We start from the raw sequence: 21,627 nt of genomic DNA on the forward strand, positions 1-21,627 counted from the left end.
TTCCTCACTATAATCTTAACATTATTTAACCCTCAATAATTTGTTTCTGTTTTATTTTAATGCAAACGAATACAACACACAAAAAATATTTAATATATAGTTAATCTGAATCCTCAATTATTTTCACCTGGCTTTACTTGCTAACAATCCTCTCCCTCCCTGCCTTGGTGGGTGGGGTTGTATAGTCCTTTACCTGCACCTGGGGGCAGAGGCGCTGCTTGTGAACAGGTAAGCAGGCAACTGCTTGGGGCCCCTGGCCATGAGGGGGCCCCCAAGGGCTGGCAAACTTTACTCCACAGCAGTGTCTCATATTGTGGCAAGTGACTAGAAAAATGAAGAGGCGTTATCCATCTGGAAGTAAAAAAAGAAGAGAAAATGAGATGATGAGGAAAATAGAAAGCAAGCATTTTGAATTTACCTTAACATGCTTCTATAATAATATAGTATGGTCATAAACTATATCATTTTTAAAAATCTCTCCTCAGGATCATTATTAAAGTTCCTGCCAGCAGCAAAAGAAAGGAGGATAAAGTTCCCCCTCCAAATGTTGATAGTGAAATGTTTATATTTTGCACAATATTGATATTGTTTTCATTTTAAGTTATTATAATGTTTTATATATATCTATATTGTGCCAACGTACAGTATGTCTGGTCATGTTTGTATTGTTCTTTATATTTATATTTAAAAAAATACAAGGTTTTATTGTTCTGTGTTTTATTTGAAAAATGTACTTAGTAAAGTACTTGTAGGGACTACTTTACGCGCGCATGTGGACAAGACGTAAATAGGGAAGTATACAAAACTACAAGAGGTCAGAGGTCACCGCTGAACCTCCGGAGTGAACCTCCTGACCTCGTTTAAATGGCGCATCCGCTCCACAGGGGGCCTGATGCTGCATGAGATGCTGTCATGGCTGCTCAGGAACAGGGCAGTGGTTAGGCTCTGCTGCGTCACATTAGCCTCAGTCCCAGCAGGGCGTTGAAGGCTAGCTATAATTTTCAATACTTTAAATGCTAACTGATAGCTTGTTTTTGTCATGCTATTCGAGCAGTTTAGCTTGTTTATTTTCGTTATAGTCACGGGCTACTGTTAATATTAGCATTAGTCACAGCTACATGCTATGTGCGCTCTGTTACATGACCATAGTTAACTTTCAGCTAGTTAGCTGTTAGCTCATACCTGTTAGCTCATACCTGCTATCCTGCTCCACAGCAGCAGCAGCAGTCTGGCCTCACATGTCTTTGACCCTTCATAGCAGGAGAAAGGATGAAGCTCCAGCGGGAAACTGGTCAGACCCCAGCACATGTTGCAGAGAGGTCTGCTTCACAGGTCAGTGCATCACAGACCCGTGGTGACTTAAACTGACATGAGTACAGTGAGCGTCTGCTGTGCTAACGCTAGTTTCATACTGTACATCCAGTGTACCATGCTTCAGACCTGCTTTCTGTCGTAGTGTAAACACTGGAGCCCGATGTTCGTCTCTGCCAGTACATGAACATGAACATTAGTCATGTAAGCCTTTCACCCATCCCAAAGATGAGACATAGAGAAATACATCCTACTTATATTTGATGTGAGTTTGACCTTCCTCAGTCAAAAATGAACACCCTTGTTTTGAGGGACACTGTATAATAAAATTATTATCTCCAAATTAACCTGTTAGTCACAATAATTAGTCTTTCAGTATGGTAGATAAGAGAATGATTTGGCCACGACTATTATCCTACCGCCACTGTGCATATCTGATGGAAACGTACCTGCAACATCTGCACAGGACACATAATGTGCAGGTGTTTTTTGGCTTCTGCTCAATTTCAGTGGAAAGTTATGCAATCTACCTACAAAAGTAGTTATTTTAATTACTTACTTATACTTCTTGAGCACTTGTTTGTATAACGTAAAAGTACTTTTTTCTTGAGTACAGTATGTGTCTCCTCTACTGACCTCTGATCATGACCAAATACTTTATAGAAAGATGTACGACATAACCGCTCCCCAAAAGTGACTTCAAAGCCTCTCAGTCCAGGCAGTGTACGTCATAAATCCCGCCTCCTCCATGTTATTCGATGGGACATCGACCAAACTGCAAATATGATGTTTGTCCAAGTGCTAATTATCTGATAAGTTTGGTTTTAATTAGTTATTTGATGACATGAAAATGGAGTGAAAGGTCATGATGGACAGCTGAGACTGATTTGTGATTGTTTGTGTATATCGACAGGGCCTCGCTACTGCGGCCTCCATCCTTCAATCGCTAGTCCACAGACTCTTGGCTCCACACGCACAAGTTGGCAGCGATCGCATCCAGGATGTTTTATCTTAATTTCTGGATAGTGGGAGGAAGTGTCTCAGCTGGATCCCAAATCAGAACCCCTGTGTACAGTTGTGTGAACATCTTGTGTTTGCACAAATATAACCCTGTAGGCCTTCATACACAAACATCTGCCTGTGACTCTTACATAATGAACACAGGCCTGTTGGGGATGACTAAACAGATACCAAAGATTTCTCTGACCAATGAGAGGAAAACTGAGGACCTCATATTGCCGTCTCTCAAAGTGATGCAAGAGGCGTCGCTTTATTTGGTCTGTGTAGAAATTACTCTCATCACATTTGAAGGCTGTAGAATGATTTTTCTGTTACTGAGTGTGTGCACTATATGAGATATGTCCCTGCTCTTAAAAATAATAGGAGTGAATTGCAGAGTATAGTAAAGTGCTCGGTCTCACTGGAATTGGAAGTGACGGGGAAAGAAAACCTAACAGTCTCCTCTGCAGAGATACTGGAGAACGCTGGCTTGACTCACCCAGAGGAACTGTAACTGATGACCAGACCACTGTGTGTGGTAATTGCGGCCTCATTTTTGCTGGAGCAAGGCTTATCCTGCATCCCAGGTGGGTGGTAGTAAAATATTAAACAAATAAAGTGGATTTTTTTGAGATTATTATTAGTCTGTAGTCAAAGTATACCCTACAGCCACAGCAAATCATAATTTTAAGGTCATGAAAGCTTGAATTCTAAGCTCTAGATAATCTTAATGCTTATTTTACCTTTCAACACCATGTATTTTGAAAAACTACAATGATACTGTTTACATCTCATGAATGTGATGCTATAATCTTTTAAATTGAATGAATAAACACATACAAATACAACAAAAATACACATTCTTTAAAGACAGTGAATTTCTTGCACGTTGCTCTTTTTTTCCTATCACTAAAATGTAAGTGTAGGTGATTTCATTGTTTTTTGCATTTCCTGTGGCAGCTGTGGCATCTCGTCGCTCAGTGTGTACTGACAATAATCCTACATCCATTATTATGTAACTGCTGAATACAGATATTTATAATCTGATCATGCTGGAGCTATGACATCATCTGGAGCCGCTGACCATGACACGCGCTCGGGGAAGCATGCAAACTGTTCTGTCATGGTAAGCTACTGCTTGCAACAAAACAGGAAATGTATCGGAGAGAATGTGTCATGACGTGATGCGTGGCTTAACTTCATGTGTTCTCCTGTGCTAGGGGGCGATGGGTTGTCAGACTTGCAAGGTGGAGAAACTCCTGAAACAGTGTCAGAGGGAAGCCGTGTTGCGCCAGAGACAAAGGTTAACCACTTCGAAGGAGAACAGCCGGATGAGTGGCACTGATAAGGTGAGCGTGTTGTTATCCTGTGATCTGGTTGTTAAGCTTTAAATGGACAAAGCTTTGATTCAGCCGGTCGTGGACGACGGCAGGGTCAGCACTAGATGCCTGCAGCCATAATCTGACCTCACCCTGTACTCCTCGGCCGAGTGTCCTCACTGTCACCGAGGCTCAACATTAATGAGCGCAACCATATGTGGCATTCAACTCTTATGCTGATTTAGCATGTAAACAAACGATATTGTAAGACTTTATTTTCTCGAAATGCTATTTGCTAAATCATAAAGAGATTACATAACAAGCCATTATGTAATATGCATTTTACTTAATACATTTTAAAATAGACAGTTTCAACCAATTGTTTGGCAGGTTTGCTGTATGTTTTTGCACTAGTCTGTATTAGTAGATAGTGACTTGACATGTATTTTTATATTTGCAGGAAACCTTACTTTTAGATGATCTTGTGAGTCACAAGTAACTTTCTAAAAAGGTTAAGAGTGTCAGGGATTCACAGAATTTGAACATAATACACCACAAGGACAGACGAGAAGCTGAACAGTAAGTCAAGTGGCTGTGACATTGAACTGCTGCTGGTACAATCCTGCACTCAGGATAAATTTAGGAGAACATGGCTTTTTTTAATTGCTGTATATTTAATGCAGAAATTAGATGATATAAAATAAAAGCAGTTATTTTCAGTAATGTTAAATAAAGCTGGGTAAGAAAATAGCCTGAGTATCTTACATCAGTGTCCACGGGCAGATTAACATTCAGGCTGTAACATTATTACAGTGTTGTTGACTACGTTAAAACCTGCTTTGGCTGTAACTTGTGGTGTTGACTGGCCAGTGATGCACTGGAATCATGTGTAGTAGTGTAGCATGTAAACTGCAGTGGCTTCTATATTTATTTCCTTTGAGTTTGGGCAGGTATTTGAACTTCTGTCTGATCTATGTAAGATGTTCTGATACCATTTTTCCCTTCCTGATAAAAATACCTGGACCAATTGAGTATTGATCCAATACCAGTGCATTTAATAATATAACATATTTTAACAGCTGTTTGATACTAAACCTGTATGGAAGGGATGATTGCTGCCATTGTTGTTTGGCCTTGCTCAGGTTAAACCATTTGAAAAACAAATGCATACAGAGAATGAATGACATAGAACTTCTTGTATTATATAGTTTGCCATAACTGAAAAATAACATAAATAAATAAATCTAGGAATACAAAACAATTACAACCTTTGAATTGCTCGAAGCTGAAGTCTTGCATACAGTAACCGTCTGCATTTTACTTGTGGGACTTTCCAGAGTGAAACATTGGCAAATTGCTGACATTTTAGCGAGCTCCGGCTAACAATGCACTACTTGAAATCACTTTTTCCGTGCCGCTCTAAAAAACAGTGCTTGTCAGTGGCATTACAGTGCAACTGTTTATTAGCAGTGAAGTGATCTGCGGGAAAAAGAGATTGAGTTTTCTCTGGGTGAAACTAATATATTTTAAAGACGTAGTTTTGGAACAGTACATAGACTTGTATATCGCTGACTTCCGACTCAACATTTTTGCTCATATGGGATGGGATGGCATTTATGATGTTGGCATCGGTATCGAAACATCTTAATGATCTATTATTACTATTCTAATATCTGGATGATGGGAATTAGAATTGGCCATAACTGAGTTATGTTGTGTAGCTGACATAGGTAGAGTGTCCTCTGGTGTTGATGAAATCTAATGATTTTTATTGTAGCATTTTCCAGGCAGAACATTTCTGAAGGCTACTTATGAAAGTCACTTCTTGTCTTACATGATATACACCATCATATCACACAGCTCTAATTTTTGTTGACTCATGCTTGTTATGAAAGCTGTGCCAAAGTCCTCAGACAGGACTGAGAGTAGGCAGGTGTGGACAGCATCAGACTAGTTCACTCTGTATGCAAACAGCAGGAGGCAGGACAGGACCTGCTGTACAATGAACCTCAATAAGTGAGTTCCTCTGGTCTGTAGCCTTATAGGTTAGTATTTATGCCCCCGTTTGGAATGGGCAAGAGGAAGGACGTGATGAACTCAGCAGGATGTTTTATATTGATATATAAAATGCATATCAGTCAATGATTAAGACTAGATATTATCGATAGTTGATGGTGATTCTATTCTGAATTTAGGCCTCTATCCGTTTGATAGTAATATTATTACTAATGATTTTTTACTGTCTTATTTCTTGTGTGAATCTCAAGCGACTGGATCAACATTTATCCCCAAACTATCCATGTTGCTCCCTTTTATTCATATTTTTTTTTACTTCTTTTAAAATATATGTGTAAGTTGCCATAGCTCTCGATGCTGTTGTTGTTGTTGCACCTCACACAGCATTTTGTTAATCTGCAGAACCTTCACAAAAGGGAATGTCAAAACAGCTGTTCACACCTCCAAACGTGTCTCAGTCAGCTGAGTTAAGGCAGGCCCGGAGCTCCTGTTCTGCCTCCTGACATCCGTTGACAGCTGTCTGAACAGGTTTGGTGCCCTGTAACATAACAAGGTAGGCAGCCATCCTCTGAATCACTATATAAAAAAATAAAATAAGCTAATACGAGACCAACAGCAGCACCGGTTAGTGGATGTTTCTTACATAGCTCTGTCTGCCCTGGTGAGGAATCAGAAGATACCTTGATCCCACAGTTAATGATTTTAGTAGAATGATTCATCCAATCAGTGTCATACAAAACGAATCGTGATCTTTCTGATTGTGCTACATGCTATCACATTCACACTGTGCATATTATGTAAAGATATATAACTAGAAGAGAGCACATAACTCTGCCAAGGCTAATGCCCCATATCATCATGTTAAAGAATATAGAAAAAAATCCTGGATTGGACAATTTTTCTGGATCCACTTCAAAATTGATGGGATCTTCATTGAGTCATGCCCCACCCCTCATCAACATTGCATGGGAAGCAATATCAATATTTTTGAGTTAATGTTATTTTTTTCAATATACAGAAAACAATTATATATTAATTAATTTTGTATGCATATAAATATATATTTCTATATACATATTAATAAATACATGTGAAGATAATAAAAAAAAAAATTGGTCTACACATTTTACGAAATACAGTGTACCTGTCAAGTGATTGAAAAAGTCTAATAATAGTGTGGATTTAATCCTGCTCTTCTATGCATGTAGTTAAATTAGTGATTGCCCCAGAGGAGATCAAATGTACAGTGCAGTTGTCCGTAGCAGCTGATGTTATTGTGCTAACATCAGGTGTGGTTTCCACTCATTGTAGAGGACATAGGCGGGAACATTTGACATCAATCGCATGTGAAGTCGCAATGCCTTGAGTGTTAAACAGCCACTGTGCAATATAGGCTCTCAATTGAAATTGCAGAGAGGGTCCTGCTGGAGGGGGAGGGACGGATCTTAACAGGGGTAAGGAGCTACTGTGGTTGCTAGGCATCCACACTGAGGAAAGCATGTCTGCTTTGGGCCCTGCTCCTCCTCTCTCCTCTTCCCAAACAGAGTGCAGCACCACTGTGAGCCACAGAGGGCAGCCACACTGCACACGCTCTGCTGCTCTCCTCCATCCCTCCATAGTGGAAATATAACCCAGGATGGCCCAAATAATCCCCTTTAATACCCTTCTGCACTTGATTTCCTGATCTGTGATTGGATGCTAATGGTGTTGCTGCAGTTTGTGATAGCTGATTGGTCTAGCCCACCATTCAGTGAGTGAGGCTTTGTCAAGGCAAGCCTCCTGGGGGAGCCTGTGTGGCATAATGACCTGTGACGAGGTGAGGCAGAGTCCCTGGAAAAAAAGGAAAGAAAGCTGAGAAGCACTGCAACAAAACTGGGAGCAGAGTCCAAGCAAAGGGCAAGGGGTATGCCACCTCACATGACCTTGCCATCTTCAATCATGGCTGCTGCACAGTGGTGGTGAGGTGGACAGGCAGGAACGATGTAGAACGTTGCTGGGAGGGTTTATTGACGGGATTGTCTGTGACTGCTGAGAATACGAGCGAGAATGACCAATTTTGATTAACGGAGACGAAAGACATCCTGGAGAGGGAGCACTGCTCAGTGCTGCTGCGCATTATAACGCCTCTGCACCCCTGCATATCTGTGTCTGTGTGACTAAGCGTGTGTATGTGTGTGTGTGTGTGTGTGTGAGAAAGTGAGAGAGAGAGGGAGAGAGAGAAAGGGGGCGTGTTGATGTGTGTGCTCTGCTGCACAGCCACTGTAGTGTGAGCTGAATGATGCTCGCTGGCTCTCTCTCTCTCTCTCTCTCTCTCTCTCTCTCTCTCTCTCTCCCTCTCTCCCTCTCTCCCTCCTTCCCTGCTTCCCTGCGCTGCCTGGCTGTGCCTCTTTCTGCCGAGCACTGATGAACCATTTTATGCTACAGAGCTGCCATAGCCATCGTCCCGGTCCTGCTGTTGGCTCCTTTTCTGTCCTGCCAACACAGTAGGAAAACACTTGCCATTGCATCGGTCCTTTAACTGCTGCTGCTAAGGTACTGTACCGTCCTCCGCCTGCTGTCAAGCCGTGTTTTTCTGAGCCAGGGATTGTTGTACTGGCTCTGGTGCAGGATCCCTGTGCTGCTGATGCTGCTGCTGCTGCTGCTTAGGGATAAGGATGATCATAACATGTCTTGGTGCCTTCAACTGTTAGCATCTAAGATAACTGAAATGTATATCTTCTGTATTTTACACACTCATTGCCATTGACCCTTCCATGCATTTCTCATGAGACGGATCAATCTGTTTTAAGTTGCTCTGCACACGAGTGAAGGTTTGACAGGTCTATGAGGAGCCAGAGGACATTGCACATCATTTGCATGCAGTAAGGATTCACTGCTTTATTTTTTTTACATTGATTCAGTTTCTTGTCCTATCGGCAAACATGCTGCAGGATATTAAAGGAATACTTGATTCTGCAAAGCAGGAGCGGTGTGTATGTTGTCTGTGGGTGATATGATATGATAATCGGGGTTGACGTTGGTTTCGGTTGTCACTTTCATGCCTGTCAATAGGGGCTTTCTGTTGAGTCTACATGCATAGCAGATGTGTTAGTTCTAAGTAGAGACAATCATAAGGATTACAGGAGTTAAGTTAATTGATTTGTCATATGTAGCCTGCCATGATGTTGATTAATGTACTTGCATAAAATATATCGGAAATTTGTGCAGAATATCAATACCAAAGTTGTGACGACAAGAGCTGATACCGTGTGGTTGGTGTTTTTTTTCTCAATCCAATAGGTGTTCTTGAATTTTTGTGTACACAGTATGAATTACTGTGGTATAGGGGGGTTAATAGGTGTGTAAAGGAGATGAGTGTTTCTGTTGGTAGTGTCATTAGCCTCAGAGTTTGCAGTGAGACAAGATCCTATAGGTGGCAGTCATGAGAGCAGAGGGCAGTAGTGGGTTTGGACAGTGAAGACTGAGCTGAGATTTCCTCTGTGGGAACATATCTTGTCTGTGTGTGTATGTGCATGTGTGCGCAGGTATGGATGTCTCTTCCGATTCCCAAGGTCACTCATTTGAAGAGCCTCCATAATTAGGCCTGTCAGTCTTGACCCACACCTTCGATATGAGGGAGTACTTTGACGACAAATCCCCCATTCATACTGTACCGTTACTCCTGCCCACCTTGACAAGCAGACATGGCCATTCATCATTTCACTGGTTATCCCTGAGCTGCCATCAACTGACTTTTATCTTCACTATGCACAGGAGACAAGTATTCATATTTTGAACCCAAATTTGTTTTCTCCGCGATGAGGTGATAGCAAAGAGAGGAAGTGGGGGGTGTGGTGTTGGTGGTGGGGAGTTCAAGGGGGAGGACGAATATTGTTGTTGAGCATTATAATTTGAATCCAGCCTTAGGTCAAACAATATTTGCATAAAATTCTTGATGTTTATTTCGTCCTTGTGGTCGCAGCAAATGGGTGGGGCTTACCGCATTGAGAGTTCAGACATTTTGCTTTTATAACAGACTGTAGTATACTTACTAAACTATACTTATTTTGATTTAGAACCCATCTCTAACTGTTTTATTTCGTATTGAAGCCATCTGGTATTTGCTTAATTTGATATTGTACTGGATTTTTGTAGTGTGATATTTGAGTTTTAAAATCTGATATTTATATATTTATAACAGTTCAGATATTATAAATAAAGATCATTTAAACTTGCAATTAAATAGTTACCAGTTACCAATAGTTACAGCTTGTTAGCTTTATAAAAAAGCTTGTTAGCTTTATAAAAAAGCTTGTTAGCAAACTCACACCGAGCAACATTAGCATTAATCTGGAGTCATGTTTATGTCCACCTAGCAAATTTGAGTTTTTACTACCCTTTAGCTCTGTTTACAGTCTCAAGCAGCCCCTGATGGAAGTATCTGTATCTTAAGCTGCTCAATTTTCTTCACCAGCCAATTTGAGTCTGGCACTGAGCTGGGCAGGTAGTGTTTTCCGTTTTTTCGTGTTAAAAACTGTTCTCTGCAGCTGTGTCCGGAGAAAAAACTAAGTGTGAACCGAAACAAAGATGCTGAAATACTCAGCAGAGGTGAGAAGAATTGTCGAGTCAGGCTCTTCATTACAAGTGGCCCCTTTCACACCTAGACCTATAAAATTACTACTTAGATCAGCTTTAAATATACTGCAAAATCAACTTGTCATTGCTCTCTGGTGGGCAATATTTGTAACAGTGTTTCTAAATGACCCCAAAGATATCTTTGATATTTCTCTACTCCTATTTCCTCGACATTTTACACTGATACTGACATACATATAACACAGATGAGCCAAAAATGTAGTATAGTGTAATATCACCATGCTAATGAATTAGTTTGGCTCTGAAAATGCTGTTTTGACATCCGCCAGTCCTCTACTATGGTCCTCGTGACATAAATGTCGTCATCCGCCCATGTCCACTAGGGTACACACTGCGGATTCCGCTTGCAGCCCGAAAGTTGTAAATATGCCGACTTTACGTGTCTGCGTATGCTCCAGGTACAATATATCTACCTACTGGAATGGAATGTGTGATCAGCTATGCATGCATGGAACGAAAAACTGACACTGACCCTCATTTGAATATGAATGGAACCGTGGGCATGTACATCTGACCAGAACATGTATGGAACTCTAAGCCGACAATGCAGAAACTATGGTCAATTCAGATAAAAACCTTAAGGGTTTGTGGTGGTGAACCTAGTGTGTTTAGGTGTGTAGATAGTGTGTACAGTGACAAGGATATATAGATAATTTTCTTTACAATGCTATGACCTTTCAGTATGTGGCGTTGTCCTGTTCCAAATGTCCCCATATACTTTATCAATGTCTTCAGTATGTATGTACATTAGATAAGCTGGATAGCAATGCTAGTGTGACGCATTGTCTCCAGTGCTGGTGTGACCAAAAGTGAGAGGAGGGCTGTGGCACTAAACATGGCTGCTCAGTGGAGGATGAAACAGTGTGAGGGGTGCCCGGCTCAGCGTGCTCCTGAGTGACTGAAGCTAGGCTGTAGTAACAGCTGGAACACTGCTGCTGCTGGCGCCTGGATGTGGCCTGGATAAGGCACGTGACCCCGCCACAGTGTGAGGCATTAGTGATATGAACAGCAGGGTCCACGGCCGCTGTTACATAACACCATCTTCACTGGGAAATCTCTGTAAAGATGGCCCCGGGAAAGTCAGTGACAGCAGAGTGAATGTGCATTATCCTTGTCAGCGGCCGCGTCACTTGTTCTGATTGTTGGACGGTCCCGTGCATGACAAAGCAAGTATGCATCTCTAGTGTGTCCTGAGGGTAACTACATGTGAGGGCAGATTAATGTAGATGTTTTGTGCTATTTAAGCCTCTAAACTAGATCCGCTCCAGACACATCTTCATTGTATTTATGTACATGCTGTTGTCGACATCTTTATCTACTTGAATGCACCAGTGTGTATATGTTGTGGATTGTGCCTTTACATATATGGATGTTTGTATAATTTACAGGAAGTTAGTGTGACGCCGTAGCTTCCGCTGCTCAAATGTGATGTAAGTGGATATGTTGTGCCAGCTGTCATCACATTGGCAGTTTGACTGACTGCTGTAGTCGTGCTCAGACATTCGGGAGGGATTGGCTGCTGACTTCGCTGGAGGTCAGAGGAGAGTAGCCAGTAATCACCTCAGGGATCTGACTACGTTCATAATTGATTGTTCCTGGAGTTGATCAGGGCTGTCCACTCAGTCAGATGGACAACACTGATCTGGTGTAAACAGCACGAGATTAGATGAGCCCCCAGAAATCAGCTGTAGCTATTTGTTCATAGGGGGTGTTATTTTGTCACTACAGTTTTACATATGTGACACGGAACTCATTTGTTGCTGTCACACTTTCACAGCTTCATCAGTGTAACAATTCAGAGAAGGACTCCAAGCCATGACCTTGCACACCAATAGGATTTTAGCCAATCCTGACTAACTTGTTATACCCAAAACATATATTGGAAGCAAAATTTTAAGAGTGTGGCTCACTCTGAACTGTCATTTTATCCGCCAAGGTTATGTTTTCTCCCCTGTCCGTTTGTTTGTTTGTAAGCAAGACTGGACAGATTTCAAAGAAACATGGTGGAAGGATGTGGTGGGTGAATTTTGGTGGGGATCCAGTTCAGCTGGGCAATTAACCAAAAATGTATTAAAATCAACATTTATAACTTCACAGACCAAATTTTGCTCATGACTGTTCATTCGGTCAATACTTTCCCCAATGCATGCATTCAGGAACTGTTCCGTGCTGTTACACGGCCACATGTCCTTCCCTTTCACTCCCCCGCTGACCTGCGCTCATCAGAAGCTATTAGGACCTGAATAGTACTGAAGTTAACTTTGTGTTTGTTTGATTTGCTCGAGAGGATATGAGACACGCATTTAAACACATTGAAAAAATGTAGTCCACAATGCCGTTGGGTCTGGTGGAGGTATTCGTTGTACTGAGTGCATTCTATTTAAGTCTGGGTGAGGTGAGATGAGGTGGAGGGCTGTTTGGATTCATTGTGAAAGGTGGACAATCACGTCTGAGGGGAGCAGTTGGGGATGATTATTCGGATCTTGCCAAAATCCACAGGCAGTGATGATTATTTGTCAGGATTTGCTTTGTATTAAAAAAAGCTTATCTCCACAGGTTCAATCTCAGACTCCCTCTTTGTACCTTTCCTCCTGCTTACACGTTTTGCCGACAGTGTCTGCTTTGTCCACATCAACTCATGTTTTCTTAAAAGGGTAAATTATGGTCAGTGTCATGTTGCACAAGTTAATTAAACCCAAATTTGCCTAAATTAAGTTTTTCTTAAAAGATAACACTGATGGATTTGAACCCTTGTCCATTTGAAGTATTCATTTAAAAATTGATTGAACAGTAGGCAACAGGAGCAGTGTCCTGTAATGTCTGATGATGTCTAATGTTCATGTCCTTAATACGGACACATTCAATTCTGTGTCCACCATGTTGGGGGCAATCACATACGCTTTGATAACATAGGCTCTGAGCTGAGGATTGTAGGCTGCACCACAGACACTCTGTGCCACTGAGTTCAAGGCATACTTGCTGTTTCTACACCACTCTTAATGTTGAGGAAAATTAATGGAATATTAATGTGCTCCAGAGTTAAAGCTTTGTGTTTATTTGAGGATGTAATTGATTCTAATGTTCTGATCAAGTGTAATTTCATAACAGATTGCCTGAAAGAAAAGGGCTCGGCTGTGCGGTGAGCGTTGCAGCACAATTACTTTTTTTATGCCTCCACGGTGGTGACAGCTGTGGCCAGAGGCATTTAGTTTTCAGCCTGTCCGTCAATGCATCCGTCCGTCCCCTCCTTGTTAATGTGAGCAACATTTTGGAGGAATTTCTTCTAAATTGGAACACGTGTTCAAGGATCACCTGATTAGATTGTGGTTGTCAAAGTTCAAGGTCACTATGACCTCACAAAACATGTTTGTGGTACATACATTACTTATGACATAAACAATGACATAATTTAACACATCATCCAAAAGGTCAAAGGTAACCTTCACTGTAACATCACTGTGTAACAACAGTGTAATTATTATTCAAATACACTTGATGCCCTATGAAATTCCTTCAAAGTCTACACTTCATATATTATACGACAGACATGGATGTAATCTGCAGCATGACTGATTGGGGGATTGGGGAATTGGGTGTGTCCATGATTTGTGGTGTGATTGTAATTTTGCAGGGATTCCTCTCTGTTAACTGATATTTGCATTACACTGTTGTATGTTGTAAGTCTCTGTGTGGTTGCTAAGCCTGCTCTCCAATCCACTGCTGGTGCATCAATGAACACGAACACAGGGTAATTGCATGAAGAAGCTCTAATAAGTTGTATTGAATTAGCTTTGCCCTCACTAAAATTAATAAAGAGGCCGTCATGACAGACTCCCAAACTGACTCATTATACCTGCTCAGCCAAATGTATCATAAAATACTGTATTATTGTAGAAATGCTGACAATCTGGGACTACAGGCTAACATGAGTTTGTGCAAATGGCTGTATGGTTAAATAATAATTAGTGTCTCATTTTGCCTGAATAACAAATGCCTGAATGAATATTTGTGAAATAGAAAACTAAATCTCATTTTGACAATTATCACAAATAATGAGCTCATATTGTTCTAACATACTGTTCACTAGTTGCTATGTGCTTGTTTGAGCAGGGTAGTGGCTTTAAATGTTACTTTCCACCAGTTTCAATTAGAGGGAACAGGGATTCAGGCTAACCTTTTTCCATCCCTGTCCCAGAACTCTCATGAAAACTAATTGTAATTGTCTGGAAGTGAATGTAAACATCCCAAAACCAAAAGGTTGTTCTTATACTTTGATTTTATGGTATTTAAACTGTTAAGGAAATAAATGACTATGTTTATATTTGCTCCATTCCAAGAATTAGGTTTAGAACATTAGATAGAAACATCTGTTAACAGGCTTGCAAAAGACAGATTCTAGATTAGATAGTTAGATGTATTCAGCCTGCTGTGGTCCCGTTTCGTCATCTAACCGTGATATGTTGAAATCGTCTAAATGTAGCTAATATACTCACACAGCCAGGGTAAAGCTAGTAAATAGCATTAGCAAGCAGCTTGTGACTGTTTCTCTCTAATGACACATACAAATACATCAATTTAAATTGGTCCTGAAGTCACCTCAGTCTCTGGGTTTGTAGGCCTATTTGGATTAGATGAAGCTGATGCTAGATCCGTTTAACCAATGCAACATATTTGCGAGTGGAGAGATGGACCAATATTATGTCAAGTTTTGCACCAGAACATTTTGGAACATGCTGTGTTGTCACTAGTCCGTGCTTAGTTCACTACTAGGCACTCAGTTCAATTTGTCATTTGCGAAGTGATAGTTGAGAATGATAAAAAATAAAAAATCATACATAAAACCTTTGTCCTGGAGGCTTCTGTTCTGTTTGTCTCAAAAACATCTTCCATTGTCTCCAGGGATGCTGTTCGTCTCAACCCCTGAAGTAACTTCACAAACATATATTCTTCTAAACATTGAGGACAATTTGAATTGATACTCCCTCACATGAATCAGTAAATATTTCACCCAAGAACATGGATTATGGTATGATGAGGTTAACAAGTCACCTGTTGATAGTAGATCTAAGAGAAAAGAGTGTTTGAGCCCTGATGAAAGTTGAGGTGGATGGCGACGTCTACATGGCTTTGGGAGTCATGCCTTGCAGCAGGGTTACAAGCAGGACAGAGAGAGGCTTCATCCAGATGTCTGTTTGCGTTAGGGAGGTTAGGGCACTGCCTCCTGCCATGAGAAACAAACACTAATTGCCCATTGGCCCCCGGTTGGAGATGTACAGCTGGGGACATGTGGCTAAAAATAGCACTATTTGTTCCCGTGAGTGGCGGACACACAGCACTATAGCATTAATATTCAACACTAAAGCATGGCATGGACTAAAAAAGGTCATCTTCTGGCCATGGCCACAAATGTCAGGGTATAAGGGTACACAGCGACACCAACACACGGTGGGTGAACTGCAAGCTGCACCCCAGGCTATGCCCCCATATGGAACAACCTACTGAACTATCGTCCTCTTGTCTGAGCACTTGCAGAGAAAGGTCACATGGTAACAGCCAGGCGTGTGTCATGACATCCTGCGTTTTGTTTGTCACCCAGCAGAATCCCTGTTTGTTCCATGAAGTCTTTACCTCCATGCAGCGATGGCCTTCCAATGCTTTAGTCAAGTTTCAACTCTCCCTCTATGACACAAAGGCAGCATCTGGTTCCACCTGACTGGAGCCATGAATAATTTAATAGGGGGCATTATTATTTCCAGCCAGCTCCACTAGCTTGGCAATAACAAGCAGTTTAGGTAGTGCTATCAGCGTTGCTGGCTAAGTGGTTGAACATGGAGAGAGGATGTTATTTTACCTTGTTGGCATCTTATAGTTGTGTGGGTTTGTAAGTATCTGGTTGAATGAGTTCTCAAGTGATGTTTTTCCATTGATACACTTGGTCAACGTGTTGCTTGGTTCCTTGCAGGTTTTGGAATGTGAGTTGAGCTGTGTGAAGCATCAAAGTTACCATTATACCAATCAGTTGATGTGACTTGCACAGATTATCTACTAGCACAACCCATCAGTTATTTATATTTTCAAAGCTAATTCATTATGCAAACATTCTTTTTTTTATTTTTAATGCTTGATTTGAAATTTGTGAATTTCATTTGAGTGCCTTTATTCTCCATGAACTCGAGCTGTACTCAAAGCAACAGGATAGTAGGTAGTCCAGTGGGTATTTTATTCTTTTTTTGTCAAGCTGAACCTGTGAGGATCAATGATGGGGGAACACACTCTCTTCCCATTGTATCGAGTGTAGCTGTTAGCTGATTTTCCACTTAGACCACCTGCTGACTCTGAGCGGCCATTCACCCACACTTAACTGACACACTGAGTGTGAGCAAATTGCGTCACCAGTGGAACGCTGAAGCAGTTGGTGAAGGGTTATTTGGAACAAGTCATCCAAAAACTACACAATCTAATTGTAAAACTGTCATTGTTATTGTGATAACGATTGAGGGAAGGTATTATTATTTACTATTTGAATGAAATGATTTAAATGACCGAAGCTTTTGTGTTCTTGTCTGTCCACCCCACAGCTAAGAAATGAAGTTTCCTCCCACCATCTCCCAGATGTGCCAAGTTTGGACAGCTTTCATCTTCTAGAGGACAACAGCAGAGTTCTGAGACACAACCCGGAGACCATCAGTGACCAAAGGCTCAAGCAGAAGTTACTGGTGAGTTCTCTGTGTGAATGGGATATAAGTGCTTGCTTGTGTTGGACTTGGTATGGACCATTAGTGGCAGATGAAGACTGCTGTGGAGGCATTCGCTTTCAGCCATTGTCTAGCTTCGCTGCTCCTCTTCCAGCTATGGATTGTGAACTTGTGAACCGCAAGCTATTTTTCCTCCAGTTATTGGTTTAATTTTGAAATAGCTGTGCCTGATCTCGACTTTTAGAATCATCGTTGGGATATTAATTTGGGTCAAACTGACAATTTATAAAAATAAAAGTAAAATATTTAAATCACAGGCTGATCCATTTTGTGTGAATTTCATCATGGTAACTCATAATGTGACTCAGTACTGTGTAAGGCATGGTCCTGATGAGTCGGTGGATGGTGTCCTGGGATCTCCTCCCAGACCTGGATCAGGGCATCAGTGAGCTCCTGGACAGTCTGTGGCGGTACTTGGCTCTGTTAGATACACGATACATAACGTCCCATGGGTGCTCAGTAGGATTTAGGTCAGGGGAACGTGTGGGCCAGTCAATGGCATCAATGCCTTTGTCATCCAGGAACTGCCTACACACTCAATGCGTGAGGCCACGCATTGTCCTGCACCAGGAGGAACCCAGGGCCCACTGCACCAGTGTAAGGTCTGACAACTGCTCTGAGGATTTCATCCTGGTAACTAACAGCAGTCAGGGTACCGGCTATGACATGGAGGTCCGTGCGACCCTCCGAGGATATGCCTCCCCAGACCATCACTGACCAACCACCCAACCGGTCGTGCTGGATGATGTTACAGGCAGCAGAACGTTCACTACACCGTCTCCAGACTCTTTCACGCCTGTCACATGTGCTCAGTGAGAACCGGCTCTCATCTGTGAAGAGAATGGGGCGCCAGTGGCGGGTGGACCTGCCAATTCTGGTGTTCTCTGGTGAATGCCAGTTGAGCCGCACAGTGCTGGGCTGTGTGCACAGGTCCCACTACAGGACCTGTGCTACCCTCATGGAGTCTGTTTCTGACAGTTTGGTCAGAAACATGCACACTAGTAGCCTGCTGGAGGTCATTTTGTTTGGCTCTGGCAGTGCTCCTCCTGTTCCTCCTCGCACAAAGGAGCAGATACCGGTCCTCCTGCTGGGTTGATGCCCTTCTCAGGCCGTGTCCAGCTCTCCTCTTGTAATGGCCGGTCTCCTGGTATCTCCTCCATGCTCTTGAGATTGTGCTGGGAGACACAGCAAACCGTCTTACAACTGCACGTATGGATGCACTATCCTGGAGGACCTGGACTACCTATGCAACCTGATTGGGCTGCAGGTACCGCCTCATGCTACCAGTAGTGACAAGGACACTAGCAGAACACAAAACTAGAAAAGAATCAGTCAGGAAGGATAAGGAGAGAGCAGCTGTCTGTGGCCACCACATATATAGCCATTCCCTTTTTTGCTTTTGCCTCTCCATTGCACCTGTTGTCACTTTCATTTGAACCAAAGCAGTTGAAATTAATTCACAATCACTTGTGCTTCTAAATGGACGGATTGATAAACCTGAAGTTGAACTGACTTGGTGTTATACTGTGAGGATTAAGTGTTCCCTTAAGTTTTTTGAGCGGTGTGTATGCATATTTATATATATTTGTATATATGTATCGAAAATCAATGCAAGGTGAATAAATATAGGCCTTGATGGCTTCTCATCCAAGCTGGAATACAATCAATGGTAAATGGACTGCATTTATATTATATTTTCTATTTATAATGACCACTCAAAGTGCTTTACACTACGGGTCACATACACCCATTTGAACACACTTTTATACTGCGCCTGCTCTATATAAAGCATTTTTCCAACACACACACAGATATACACATACACACACACACACACACACACACACACACACACACACACACACACACACACACACACACACACACACACACACACAGGTGTGTGGCCAGGTACTGATTTGCGGACTGGAAGAGCCAGTGTTAAAACCACCAACCTTCCAATTAGTGGACGACCTGCTCTACTTCATGATTCACAGCCTCCCCTTCTCTCTCGTTCCCATGGGCCACAAAGACACTGGATACACTATGTCGCAAGTTGGGTAATTTCACCCTTAATGTATAAAATAAACTGGTAAAGGTGGCTTCTTCATTTTAGCCTATAGTTATCTTGAGACCTAAAAAATAAGTTTTTCATACTTTTTAGCTTATCTGACATATTATTGAATGAGTCTGTGTAATTAAATGATCACAAACTAACTTAAGGAAGGAGGTTGTAAGTTGGCCCGAGTCTGATATTGGCCTCTGGGTCATAAGGAGTTAAATCCGGGCCCTGCTGCCTTTAGTAGAAATAGAAAAAGAAAGGGTACATTCGTTGTTTTGAGTTCATAGTTTCTTACTTCAAAAATACATATATATATACAATAAGATCTCAAACAATACTGGTTTCCTGCTTTCTGTCAACGCGATATATATGTGCTACTACAGAGGTCACATGACGACACATTTTTGTCACAAGTTTAAATATTCCTACACAGGGTGTATTGTTTTAACAATCAGGCTTTAGTGCCATTGTACCTGTTCGGTGTCATTTTCCTGTGGAGTGTGGAGAGCCAGTAGCCATGCTGTTAGAAATGCTGTGGAGAGTGAACAGAGTAAACAATAGGCTTCCAGAGTAAGGCAGGCTTCTTCTTCCTCAGGCTTCCTCCAGGCTGTGATCTCACAGCGGAGGCTGCTTGTAATTCCCCCGGCTTTCCCTGACGTCTGTGGTTCAATATGAATGAGCTGCATCGATTAGACCTCAGTGTGTTGCTCGCTCAAAGGGGGGTAGGCGTGTGTGTGTGTGTGTGTGTGTGTGTGTGTGTGTTTGTTTGTTTGTGTTGGAAGGGTTAGCTGGCCCTCTCTCCTGTGCCTCCGCAGCACTTACCAGACTGTTGTTTTTGCAGAGGGCCATGTTACTGGTGACATGTTTTAGCTGAGCCATAAACTGAGGCTTTGTTATTAGCAGCTTCTATGTGTTAGAGAACAGTGAATGTAACTGACATTTTCCACTGGCATGAAGAGAGATGGGACTTTCATTGGCAGCAGAAGACACTAGTTAAGGTGTTGTCTGTATTCAATATCTATTTCATTGTTTTCTGGATTCATTTGAGATACTTTGCATAATCAGGGTGATGAGAGTTATTTTTAAAATCTCCGTCTGCCTGTGTCAGGGCTACTTGATAGTTAGCTTGATAACATTTCTTAAGGGCTCACCTGCCATACCAGAAACAAAATGTGAATAATAACCTGTTTCTAAAAATGTGGATCATAAATGGTTTTATTTATCCGTCAAACTCCCTACAGATCTTCCCAATATTCTGCCTAAATGACTGATTCTGCTTTGGATTATTGACGGAATGTGACGTTTTTTGTTTTACTTGGCTGTTGTTGGCTTCGGTCAGTCTTCATTTGCTGTATCTTCTGATGACTATAACATCCTTTCACCAAGCACTGTTCACACGAAATCTCCCCGGTACCTGTGGTGGTTGCTGGGAATCCAGTGCTTTTTAAGTTAATGCATACTATCATGTCATTACGCTGGTGTTTTGCACCGAAGAGTCAACAGAGAAATGGACTGGGAGGAGCAGGGGTATTGGTGAGGGGGTGGGTGGGTTGGAGGTGGTGTTGTTAGTTCCCTCAAGTGGAAAAACAGCTGATTATGAATCCTGAAAGATTGACACAGCATCAGTAATTACCAATACTGCATGGGCCTGTGTAAGACGTGAGCGAAGTGGTAATGAAAATCTGACAGAGCATGGGGGCACGTCCTCAGCGAGCCCTATTTGCCTGCAGCTCTTCTTATCTTATGACGGAGATGCAATCAACAAACTGCACTGAACTGCACCGTGGTAAAGGTGTTTTCCTTGTGTGCACAGCTGTCTGTAGCTGTTACATCTCTCTGTCTTACGCAGCAGGTGTTGCTATAAGCTAAAAAAGATATTTATTAAACTTTGCCCTAGAGATCTTTATAGCCTTTATTACCTTTGTTGCTTGTCCTCTTTTAAGTTTGCAGAATTCTGCTGGAGAGGGATTTTCACATATATTGACTTATAGTTTTTATTCTGCGGAAGATAATTTGCATATCGTTTCCTCTGTTGTGACTTTTTAGTTTACATCTGATGTTGTTGACATCAAGGAAAGTGGCAAGAGAAAAAAACATGTTTACATTGTTACCTTCCTTCCGACAAATTAAGAATATAATTAATGTTATGTTTCAGTCACATTGAGATCAAATATACAGTACCAATTTTTTACATTAACCTGCTTCTACTGTGCAGACCTGTTGTCATCCAAACCAGCCAAACAGAACAACAAGTTATTAAGAGTGTGAAAATGGAACCAACAAAGCATAAACACAACCCAGCTTTACTGACTATGTTTACATGGACACCAATCCTCTGATATTTATCCGATTAATCCAACATTCTGCATTAAGACACTGACATGTAAACAGCATTTTCTGACTACCTTAACCCGACTGAGGTCATAGTCAGAATAAGCAATAATCAAATTAAGAGTAGTAAGAGTAAGTAGTATGACCGTAGTAACATTATGTAGACATGCATATGTCTTAATCACATTATAATGTCCTA

The 21,627-nt window shown here is 41.6% G+C and overlaps 1 protein-coding gene across 23 annotated transcripts in view; it reads left to right on the forward strand.

Moving 5' to 3' along the window:
- Nucleotides 1–3,357: 3,357 nt before the first annotated feature.
- The window catches only part of rimbp2b (RIMS binding protein 2b), a 91,444-nt gene continuing 73,174 nt past the window's right edge, over nucleotides 3,358–21,627 (forward strand). For all 23 annotated transcript variants that reach the window (XM_035165428.2, XM_047341138.1, XM_047341139.1 and 20 more), the window contains exons 1-3: nucleotides 3,358–3,436; nucleotides 3,531–3,659; nucleotides 16,859–16,996. In XM_035165428.2, the coding sequence (XP_035021319.1) occupies nucleotides 3,371–3,436; nucleotides 3,531–3,659; nucleotides 16,859–16,996 (333 nt within the window). In that variant the 5' untranslated portion in view covers nucleotides 3,358–3,370. The remainder of the gene's footprint in view (nucleotides 3,437–3,530; nucleotides 3,660–16,858; nucleotides 16,997–21,627) is intronic.

This window comes from Hippoglossus stenolepis, chromosome 9 (genome assembly GCF_022539355.2).
Source record: "Hippoglossus stenolepis isolate QCI-W04-F060 chromosome 9, HSTE1.2, whole genome shotgun sequence".
In the NCBI taxonomy this organism is placed as follows: Eukaryota; Metazoa; Chordata; class Actinopteri; order Pleuronectiformes; family Pleuronectidae; genus Hippoglossus; species Hippoglossus stenolepis.